At 43.7% G+C, this 12,528-nt stretch overlaps 1 protein-coding gene across 1 annotated transcript in view; it reads right to left on the minus strand.

The window, feature by feature from the left end:
• Positions 1-12,528, minus strand: part of CCT4 (chaperonin containing TCP1 subunit 4) — a gene marked incomplete in the record, with an annotated part of 539,719 nt that overhangs the window by 499,228 nt on the left and 27,963 nt on the right. Inside the window, 1 exon segment of the mRNA XM_044061172.1 lies at positions 9,927-9,979. Coding sequence (XP_043917107.1) covers positions 9,927-9,979 — 53 coding nt within the window.

Consider the following 12,528-nt stretch of genomic DNA (forward strand, 5'->3'; position numbering starts at 1 on the left):
AGGAGCCAAGCTGTCAATTTCAAAGATTGGAGGGACTGATGTCGAAGTCCCGACTGATGGATTAGCAAGTCCGGAATCAGGTCTAAAGTCCACGGATCGTCCACTGCATGCTTCTTCAGGTAGGGAAACCATACCTGACGAGGCCAGTACAGGGCAATCAGAATCATTGAAGACCCCAGTTGAGAGGCTTTTTGAATAACTCTGGGAAGAAGCGGAATTGGAGGAAAGGCATAAAGTAGCCCTGTTGGCCAAGGTTGTGCTAGAGCATCCATGGCTGGTACTCCCTGATGTGGGATCAAGGAGAAGAACCTTTGGCACTTGGTGTTTAATGGAGTTGCAAATAGGTCGCAGCACGGCGCCCCCATCTCCTGAAAACCTGAGCTGCTACTGTGTGGTTTAGAGACCACTCGTGAGGAGAGAGAATTGTCCTGCTCAATTTGTCTGCCAATATATTTGACTTTCCGGGATGTGGGTCGCTACCAAGAAGCGGTTGGTAGCTACAGCCCATTCCCACACTCTCATGGCCTCTCTGCAAAGCGGGTATGATCTGGTCCCTCCTTGTTTGTTCAGATACCAAACCACCGACATGTTGTCTGTGTGGATGGCGATGATGCCCTGAGGAAGAAACTTGTGTAAGGCTTGTAGGGATAGAAGTACAGCTCTCATCTCCAACACATTGATGTGGAGAAGAGCTTCGTCTGGAAGCCAGGAGCCCTGAACTAGCCTGCCCAGACAATGCCCCCCCCACCCTATCTGGGAGGCATCTGTCGTCAGGGTAACCACTGGAGAGGGAAGAACAAAGGGGTTTCCTTGATCCAAATTGGATGTCTGAAGCCACCAGCGAAGGTCCCTTTTGCATATATCCGTAATCATGACGTGATGATTGAGGGGAAGATCCTGAAAGGACCATTGCGTTGACAATAGCCACTGAAGAATCCTCATGTGCAATCTTGCCAGAGGGACTAAGAGAACCGTGGCAGACATTGAGCCTAGAACTTGTAGAACCATCCTGGCTGGGGCTTTGGATCTCGAGATCAGAGCTTGAACTTGGCCCTGTAAAGTTTGGATCCTTTCGGCAGGAAGAAAGACGCGCATCAATCTTGAGTCTATCTCTGCTCCTATGAACTTTATGCGTTGAGAGGGCAGCAAGACAGACTTTGACCAATTGAATGTAATCCCCAGGGTAACACCCAGGAGATGGTGGCTTTGAGGTTGTCCATTAGTAGATGCCTGGTGGTGGCAGTCAGGAGCCAGTCGTCCAGATAGGGAAACACTTGGAATCCAAGACTTCTCAGGTGAGCCGTCACTACTGCCAAACACTTGGTGAACACCCTGGGGCTGTGGTGAGACCAAAGGGCAGAGCGCAAAATTGGTAATGACTGACTCCCAGGCTGAAGCGCAGATACCTCCTGGACGCCTGATGTATCGGTATGTGATAATAGGCGTCCTTGAGGTCTATGGAGCACATCCAAACATCCTTCTCCAACAATGGGAGAATGGATTGTAACGTGACCATTCGAATTTGGATTTCGTGACGGATTGGTTCAGTCTGCTGAGATCCAATATTGGTCTCAGGTCCCCTGTCTTTTGGCACTAAAAGAACCTGGAGTAATTTCCTGATCCGATCTGGTCTGTGGGGACCGGTTGGATGACTCCTTTTCTAGCAGCTTTTAAGCTTCTGCGGCTGCCATTTCCCTTTGACTGGGTGGTGGGTCCGGGATTCTTTTGGACGGTGGGGGAGTATGTGAATGGGATGGTGTAACCTCCGGCAATGATCCGAAGCACCCATCTGTCCTGAGTGATTGACTCCCAGGCTTTTAGGTGCTTGGCAAAGCGACACCCGACTGGCTCCGGAGCAGCACAGCCGGGCAATCCCTCATGACGTGTGGGAGGCTGAAGAGCCACGAAAGGACTCGCGGTCTCCAGAATTGCGGGGCCCTCTGCCGCCTTTGGGACGGCGTCTCCCTGAAAAATTTCCCGTCCTCTGCCTCTGGAAGGGGAATCTTCCTGCTGTTGGGAGAAAAACTTACGGGATTTGCGGAACCACATTTTCCCCTCCTTTAGCCTTGGGGTAAGGCCGAAGGGAGTGGAATAACGGGCACCTACGGCAGATAAAGCTTTTCCCTCTTGCTCACAGCGCGTAAGGGTGTCTTTAACCTTGGGTCCAAACAAGGAGGACCCATCAAAGGGAGCGTCGGCGAAGGAAGACTTGAAGACCTCCATGCAACTGACACAAGCGGAGCCAGGCTTGTCTCCGTGAGAGCCACGCCTGTGCCTGCCGCTCTACCCGGCCCTTCGGCCGCATAGGAAATGAGCCTCATGGACGAGTTAGAAATTGACGTAAGGATAGCCAACTGAGAGCTAACCGACTGGGCTAGCTGCTCAGGTAGGTTACCGAGAGGGAATCTGACAACTCCTTGACCAGATCCCTCTGAAGCCTGGTAAAATGTGCCAAATAATTCAGAGACCTTAAAGTAAAGGCCGCTGAAGTCAGGGTGCGCTTCCGCACCTGTCCATACTCCTAGACTCCTTATTAGGAGGATGGATGGACGTTGAAGCCTCTGCCACGTCCTGTTGTGTAGCAGATGCCACCACTATGGCATCTACAGCCACGCCTTTAGTGAGGAACTCCTTCTCGGGGAGCAGACAAAAATTTATTTGGACGAGAAGGGACTGGTTCCACGGTATCTGGATGTTCCCACGCCTTCGACAAACTAAATCCAGAAGCTCGTCGAAGGCGGAGACACCCAGGAGGCGGAGGGCTGAGCCCCAAAGGCCTTGAGGAGCACTGACTCGTCAGTAGAGGGGTTTGGATATCCAGCCGCCTCGTTGTTTGAGGATCTCTAAGATGTCTGCAAAGGAGACATCATCCGAGGACGACTGGGACCCTCTGCATCATCCAGATCAGTGTCTGAAGTAATAGACTCGGGGAGTCCACGTGCTTCCTCTTGCACGATCTCTTCCTTGGGGTTCCTCCGAAGACAGCTCAGAAGAACCCTCAGGAGGAGGGAACCCCCACTGGGGTAACCTCAGGCCCGGGCTCCGCTGACTACGGACAGGGGAACTGCCAAAGACCCAGTCTCCACGCCTAGGGAAGGTGCCGGTAAAGCCGGGAGATGGCGAAGAGGACTTGGCCAAGGCACTCCTCATGGCTCTGAAAGCCGGACCCCAGAATCCTGGGAGTGTCCGGTCCCGAGCCGTGATAGTCGACGGAAGACCCGCAGCAGCACCGAGGGAGGCTCGGAACCAGCATAGGTCCCAAACATCACCCCAGGTCCAGCCGAAGACGTCCGCGTACCAAACTCGGACCCGAAGGCCCGGGTTGGAGTAAGGGTCGGAGCCGACCCTGAGATCTCCATCGGCTCCAACAGCACCTGCTCCGACGGAGCAGTCGGAGGAGGAATGGCAATGGGGTGGGCCAAGGTCATCGGCTCCGAAGCCAACTGGGTCGGAACCGAAACAAATTTTTGGAAGACTGGGGACTGGAACAGTCTTTGGAGCACCCTGTCTATATCAGAATCTGACATCCTCGAAGACCGAGAGGAAACAGAACGGGTCCGAGACGGCCTCTCCAACGGCCCCAAAGGGCTAGGGGACCGGCTCCGAGGCGACTCGATGAGTATCGGCGCCGAGGGAATACACACACCAGATTCCATCGGTGCCGAGGTGGACTTCGGCCGAGGAGGAAGTGTCTGAGCGGGCAACCTTTGTCAGCTCCGAGAGCAGTGGAGCCGACGAAGATGACCCGCCTCTCGATGCCCCAGCTATCGGCTCCGAAGCCAGAGGAGTCGATACTGGTGGCATCGAGGCAGACCGTTCCGACCTCGGCTCCGAAGTCCTTGGAGCCGAAGGAGAGGCCTGCCTTTGTTTCTTAGCGATCGGATCCGACGGACTGGTCGGAGCCAACGCCCTTTTCTTTTTGGCCGGAGAAGGAGAGGATGCCAAAGCTTCTTCGAAAGAAGGTTTAATTAATCCTTTAAGAATTAATTTATTTTTCCTCTCCTGGAGGACCCTTGAGGAAAAAGCGTGACATACACTACATGATTCCTGTAAATGCTTTGCCCCTAAGCAATACACACATAGCGAGTGATCGTCCGTGATGGACATTTTGAAGCTACATTTTACACATTTCTTGAAGCCCGAAGGCCTAGGATTCTGAGACATAGAAATTTTCAGAAAGTAACTGTAAAGAACACTGGTGACACACCTAGAATAGGCTTACAGTTATCACTCGCAATACTCTGAGTTAGTCAAAACACAGCACAAACTCTGTAAATGTAATAATTTCTCTCAGTTAGTTCTTCTTTAAAGAAGAGAAATATAAATGATTTGAAACAGAACCGAAGTCACCTACAAATAAAAAGACCGGGAAAGTCCTTTCCAGCAAGAGGTACTCCTAGTCCACACTCACAACACAAGAATTCACCAAGTGAATTTTGTCAAACACACTCAAAACACAAGAATAGCTGTTAAAACAGCTTTTTGTAGAAAATGAAGAAAATCCTGACAGAAAAACTAGTGAAATAATCACTACTTAACTCAGCCAGCTCGAGACCACGTCTTCACTTGTTAGCGGCAAACGAGATCTGGGGGACTGGTAGTGGTGCATCCTGGGATATGGTAAGCTCAGCCAGTAAGAGACTTCGCTCTTTGGCATAAGCGTGCCGAGTCGGAGCCGAGGGATCGGCTCCGAACCATCATTCAGAATGTAGGCGAGATAGGATCACATAACATCACATTTTATGCTCTATGAATAAAACCACATTGTAAATAATTAGCTGTTCTTCTAAAGCATGGTGTATTGGTTACCAAGAATGCTTTGCTGGTGTATGTAAATTGCCAATACCTAACTATACATCATGTTGTGGGTGTGGTCATAACAGAAAACTGACTCAACAATAACATAAGAATAGTGTTTCTGCCTGCAGCGTACCTCTGCTGACTTTAATATAATATTAGGGATTAAATACACCCTGCCTCCTGGAATACCCTCAACTAGTGTCCCGATGGCCAAAAAACACCTCCTGAATAGGAAGATGCAGTGCCCTGGACGCTTTAGGATAAACAAACAATAAACATCCAAGCATATTGTATGTCCATCTCTTAAACTATCAATGTTAAAATAATTTGTAGTTTAAAATTCTGGAAGCATGCCGCACAGAATCCCCTATTCCTCCACTATCCTTCTGTAACACTAATTTACCTCCCTTAGCTTAACCACCCCACACCTCTGAATTTACTTTTCTTTAGTCTGTAGCCTTGTTTTTGGCTGGCAAGGCACATCTCATACTCTACATGCTGGTCAGACAGGTCTCTTACCCTACTTCCTTGCTTAGGTTTGCCTGTCATAGCCCTCTTGTAGCCAAGTCCCTTACCTGATAGTGACAAGCACACTATATTAAGCCACAGAAATCCTTGTTAACACACACTGCTCTGCTAGCTTGGAGTTTCTGGCTAGATTCATTCTACAGGCACCTAAATACTTGCTCCTATTACATTATATCTTTGCTGCGTGTTACTTTCTAGTTCAAACAGTACAAAGCAAGTGTCTTCTTTAGCCCTTTTAAGCTCTCTCATACCTGTAGCATTTGTGGACAGTTTTCCTCCTGGAATCACAGGATCTGTGCCTGCCCACTCTTCACCCTTCGGGCTCACTCTGTTCCCCTACCCCATTCCCACCCACCGTATCATTACATTTATATACCCATAAACCCCACCCCCACCTACCTAACCACCTGTAAACCAATCAGCTCACACAATCTTGCTCCACCCCTATTTTCCAATCACAGTCAATATATTACACCTGCTATCCATAGAATATGCCCTGCCAACAAACTCACATACTCTCTCAACATACACCATTCTTATTCGTACCCTCGTTACACCACCAACTTTATTAACCCTAATCACCACTACATACTCCACCTTGCCATCATTAACTCCAAGATCCAGTACACAAATCATTTCACTGTCTCTTAGCAGAAATAGCTATTCAAACATCTCACCCTCCTTATTCCTACACAATACATATACCCCTACACTAAACATTCCCACACCCACTCCAAACTCAAATAAAACACTAAGGCTGTTCTACACATCCTCTCACACAATGTGGCGATATCCACCCTAACCCTGGCCCTACACCTTCAACCATACCAAAAAACCCCAGCTTCAACTGGTAACAATAAACACACACAGCATATGTAACAAAATTTCTGAGTTCCATGCATGGCTATCCAATCACACCCCAGATATTGTTAGCTGTAACAGAAACATGGCTAAAACCTCATACTGCTGATACTGAAATTCTTCCGCCAGGGTACAACATACTTCGTGCCGACTCCACAGAAAAGGTGATGGCGTAGCACTAATCTATGATCACAGCCTTAACAATCTATCCCAAACAACTCCCTATTTTTGTCAATCTAGAAATCTTACCAACTTCCCTTCAAATCAATAAACACAAACATATAATTATAGCAATAATCTACATCCCACCAGGACAAAATATCCCCCTCCTTGAGGACTTTTTTTTTTATCATGGACAAACCAAAACATCTCACAGGAAACCATAATTCTAGACGATACAAACATTAACTTGCTAAACCTAACAACCAATTCTCCAGTCAATAGCATAAACCAACATAGCTTCACACAGCTCATTACAACTCCCACCCACAACCTATCCAGTACATCTGAATCCACTCTAGACTGGATATTAGTATCTCACCCACAAAATTAATCTAACTTGGGTACCTTACCTGACATATTAAGTGTCCACCTCCCAGCATTCACCCACAGGACCCACCTTCAACTATCAAAAACACATACCTACAAAACATCCAGAAATCTCTCCCACTTTGACCCGGACATATCTGTAAGTATCCTAAAATCCCCAAACTGGCTCCCGCTAACATCACTCCCCCTAGATGATGCCGTTAACTACTTCAACAAACTCTTTCTGGACACACTAAATAGCTTAACCCCTACTAGAACCAAATGTACCAAGGCTAACCATGTCCCTTGGCTAACTAAATCAACCAAACCTCTGTCATAGACATAAATCATGGAAACAGCAGCAAAACTAAACAAACTGAACTTGTCTGTAAGCAACTCCGAAACAATTGCAAAAAACTAGTCATACAAGATAAGAAAAGCTACTTCTCCTCACAGCTATCCACCACAAACAACCCTAATAAGTTTTGGAAATCCATTTCTACATTACTTAATCCTGGCACAGCATAAAACCCATCCCCAACACGTACCAAAAGCCCACAGCAAATCTCTCATGATTTTAACACCCATTTTATTACTACTATTCGAAACCTAATCAAAGACCCTAAAACTGACTCCTCACAATAATAAAGCCTCCCCTACACTACACTCCTGCACTAATAATCCAACAACAACATCGTTGTGCATCAAACCCATTCCCACCTCACAAATAGGCAAACTTCTCAGTAAACTTAAACCCTGCTCCCTCTCTGCAGATTAAATATTCGGGGTGAAGTTTAAGCTAGCATCAAGCCCAGTTGCATACCAAGTCAAATCGATCCCTCTCTGAAGGCTATGTTCCAAACTAATGGAAAAAAATCTACCACCACCCCACTTCATAAAGGTGGAACCCCCCATGACCTGTCAAACTACCGCCCAATCTCAATACTTTCACCACTATCAAAAACATTAGAAAAATGTGTGCACACTCAATTACTTAAACACCTAGATAAATAGCGTCTCTCCCACACAGCATAGCATCCGTCCAGCACATAGCACAATTATAGCCCTGCTCTCTTTCACTGACACTGTCAACAAAGCCCTTGTCTCTGGTCTCTATACCTCAGTAATCCTACTAGACCTGTGAAAAGCTTTTGACAGTATCACACAACAAACTACTGTACCAAATATCAAAACTAGGAAGTTCCCCCAAATTTGTCAAATGGTTCACCTCCTACCTCAATAACAGGTAACAGTCAGTAAAATGGCAAAATGTGTAATCTACCTATCAAAAAAAAAAAAAAACATAGGAGTCCCTCAGGGTTCCATTCTAGGGCCACTACTTTAATACATTTATCAATGACCTTCACAAATATCTCCACTAGGTAACCTGATCCAATACGCTGATGATTCAACAATTATTTCTTCCGCCAATACCTTCTCTGACCTTCTCAACATAACCAAAAAGGCTTTTACCTCAACAGAATCCTGGCTAAATAATTCTCAATTACTACTAAATGCCAAAAAAACAAAACTACTCCTATTCACTTCAAAACCACCTAACATAGACCAAGTTTTTTTTTCTAAAGATGGAATTGAAATAGAAATAACTAAAACCGCCAAACTATTAGGTAGAACAATGGATGGCAAACTCACCTTTGAACCACATACTGATAACACAATAAAAAAGGGTACACTTCAAACTAGGCAAACAACTTATACACCTCAACAAGCAAACCAAAGCTAAACTAGCAAGCACCATACTCTTCCCTTCCCTCCTATATGGAAGTGCTATCTTTACCAATCTACTTTCATCTCTTAGGAATAAACTGCAATCCTGCTATTATAAAATAGCTAGATTTGCCTCAGGTAAACCAAACCAAACTGTACACACTACTGTGAAGCAACTGCAGAACTCAACTGGCAAGAATTCTCAAGCCATCTTTCATATATCCAGCTAACACTAGCACATAAAATAATCTTCAAACCCCACCTCTGCACAGCGCTTCACTCAGTCGTACAAAAGTACAACCCTGCACGACCACTTAGATCCTCTCAGAAACAACTAATAAAGATAAAAAAAAAAACTAACAAAAGAGCTGGACAAAGTCTATACTCCTATAACATAGCAAAACTTTGGAACAAAATTACCCTCCCATATAACACAAATGGAATCTGCTAAACTCTTTAAATCATCATTCAAACTACACTACCAAAACAATTTGTCCTGTCACTGCACAATAACCAAACCTACATAGCCTCCCCACCTCTTGCCAAGCCATCCTATAGGGCAATCTCAACTAACCTCTGTACATATTACTGCCCTTACCTAACCTTTTTCTCCTTCTCCCTACCTCTTGCTCCCCTTTACTGCCTTTTTTCCCTCCTTCCCCCTACCTCTTGCTACACTAGCCTATGTGACACTCACAACTTACCCGACTAGTACATCTGCCCTTTTACTCATAGGCAGAACTCTCCCCTTGCTTAAAACCTGTTAATTATCTCAAGGTGGAACTACAAATAAGTTCTCATAATGTATTATACTGAATGTACTACCATTATAGTACATAGTGTGTACTGTGTATGACATTTGTATAGAATGTACTACCATTATGTTATATAATGTACAAATGTTTTTATAACTCAATATATGCCAATGTTTTGAATGTACTACCGTGGAGCTTTTCTCCCCAGGCCTCCACTGAAAATGGCTCAATGGCCCAGTGGACTTTCCCGGTCAACAAATGTCAATAAAATAAAATAATAATACAATCTTCATTTTGTGTTGAAGGCACTTGCAGCTTTAACATCGATTATACCGAGAAGTGAAATAGACAAACATAGATGTATGAGAAATAGTGGTACACTTTAACCAGAAATTAAAACAAATATACAATATGAGAACAGAATAAAAGTGCCTGGGCATGCTAATAAAAAGCTCTACTTCTAGGTCGGAAAACTACATGCACCATTTATACTCCAACACGGTCGAAACATTTGCTGGTGCCACAACTCAGGCTGGTAGGTACTTGGATATAAACACCTACAATCAAGGAAAGTCTCATTATGCAGATTAGTCACAAAAAAACAGTAACACTGCTACAAGAGTTACTTAAGTGACTACACCTTCAAACTACTAAATGAAACAAAAGATCCTGCATGCATATGGAAAAAAAATTCTGATAATCAAAAGTAGATCTGGGACTGCTTACCATTTTATCCATGCCTTTTGGTCCAAGACTTGTTCTAACAGCATCTGCAACAGCTGAAAAGAAAAGCAAGGAATCAAAATAAGTTGAGCTAATCCGTTATAAAACAAATACGAAGAGAATAATACACAGGGAATCTTAAATAAATTCATCTTGGTGATGACAGAGTACAATAAACGAACCCAATCTTAAGTTAGGCCTCTGACCATTAGTGATTTCCACCAATGAGAAATGCGACAAACTTCTGTACAAAGCCAACTAAGAAGCAAGGAAAAGGAAGCATGTTTATATGTGGTGACTGTCTTCCACCAAGGGTGTGGGCTGAATATATTTTTCGCTTAAAAAAATCTGTGGATCACGAACTTCTTCCAAACAAAGCTGTAGTTAAGCGGGCAACAACACCCCAACTCAAGCATTACAGACAAGCTTATGCAACTAGGTATAAACCTCTGCGCCACCTACCGGACACCCAGCTGTCTCTAGGACCTAAACATACACTTCCCTATCCTAACAGACATAAAGGGCCTCTAGCTTACCAGTTTGCAGGAAAATGCAAAGTGCAGTCTCACAAAAACTACAGATTATGCCAAGTCTCATAGGCAAATCCAAAGATGTAGTGTCCGACACTAGTTTATTAGCAAAGGTCAGGAAGAGGAATAGGAATTCAATAGACACTGCATAAAACCTTTACAGTTGAGTGACATATGGACAGTAAAGACAGAAAGCCACTTCTGACAATGGCAGTGATATAGTAAAAAGCGCAATTAACAGTAGCTGCAACTGTGATACACATGGTATAAGTTATGTTCAAGGTATCTAGACCTAGTTAGAGCAGCCAACTGACAAAATATACAATAGCCGCTGGGGTTACAAAACATTAATTATTAACCAATTCCATATTCTGAGACATAAAAATATCCCAATCCCTTAAAATAGTACTTTTCTGCCAAATCTAGACACGAGTATTTAGGAGGAATCCAGCCAAATATTCATCAGAAGTACCGACCTGGAACGGTCAAGAGCAGACAGTTGTATGACAGACCCCCTAAAGCAGATTCAAAAACCTATTCAGATTTCAAAAACACAGGTGCTAATTTGGTTCTACATGCAGCACATTTATCATAAATTTAAACATTTCCAAAGGGCAAAAGTTTAATAACCACACAAAGTGTGAATGACTGCAACAACCAAAAAAAAAAAGTGTGCCATAAATTACGCTTTCCACCGTCTGCCCCTGTTAATGCCCGAAGTAAAGACATTCCATTTACATAAGGAGGGAAGAATAATATTAGCTGGGGACTTAAATTTACCAGAAACAGACTGGAATAATATTCATTCAACAACATAGGTAAGGAAATTATTCACAGAGTATATTCAGGAACAATTGCTTCAGACTGTAAAAAGCCTACCACGGGAAGGAACATACTAGACATTGCATTCCCAAAGAAATTACTGTAACTTCAAGTCAAGTTTTACCACCATTGATGTGCAGTGATCATGGAGTTATAAAGGTTAATTTGATACTAGTTAATTCTGCCACACTGAAATCTAAACCAATGCACAAATTACAGATTATATGGAAGCAAAACAGGTCACTATGTAAAACCAACTGGAGTGAGGTGTCCAGTGGAAAAACTGCAGAAAGAATATGGAAAGTTATGAAAAATAATTTTTTTTTTTTTTGCACTGAAACAAAAGTTTAACCTCAGGATCTAGCCATACAACATCAGGGGGATATATTTCCATAAAAGCAATATATCTGGTTAAGGTGAGAGACAAAAAACATAAGAAATGGAAGACAGATCGAACTACAACTTTGAAAACTGAAATAAGCTGGATAAACAGATTAAAGCATAGTGTGAGACAAGATCAAGAAAAATTTGAAGAAAATTTATATAAAGATATTGAGCAGAATAGGAAACCTTTTTATAGATACACAATGTGGAAGAAGTAAAGGCACACAAAAGTGATAAAACTGTGTGCAGATTCTAAAATGTATTCTCAAACACTTTAGAAAATCTTACGCAAAACAGTTTGGCTCGGGGTGATAAGTTGTCCTAGTGACATCCAGGTAACCCCAGATACAGGAATCAAATTAGATTCTACTGAAAAAGAACGGAGCAAACTGGATACAAAGCGCAGGGAGGAGACTGAATTAGCAACAATGACCGGAGAACAATTCAGCAAGAACTTACAGTACCCATTACACCTATTATTCACTAGGTCATATAAATATGGGGAGATTGCTTAAGATTGGAGACATCCACTTATTAAACCTGTCTTTAAGGTAAAGGGAAGTAGGACAAACCCAGAGTCACAGACCCTTAAGTCAGAGTCACAGACCCTTAAGTCTACTTTCATGCTGTGGAAAAACAATGGAGAAGGCAATATTGGATAAGTTATTGTCAGAACTGGCTAGGTTGGAACTTGAAACCATTTATCTGCATGCATACGTTGAAAACGGATCTATTACCACCTGTAACATGATGTCCTATAACAATAAACTAAAAGCTACGAATTAAAAGTTGTGCTGTGATGTAGTTTATATAGGATTTAACTTCAGCATTTGACAGGGTCATACACAAAACACTGATCAATAAATTAG

This window comes from Protopterus annectens, chromosome 1.part0 (assembly GCF_019279795.1).
Source record: "Protopterus annectens isolate FY-2018-M chromosome 1.part0, PAN1.0, whole genome shotgun sequence".
In the NCBI taxonomy this organism is placed as follows: Eukaryota; Metazoa; Chordata; order Ceratodontiformes; family Protopteridae; genus Protopterus; species Protopterus annectens.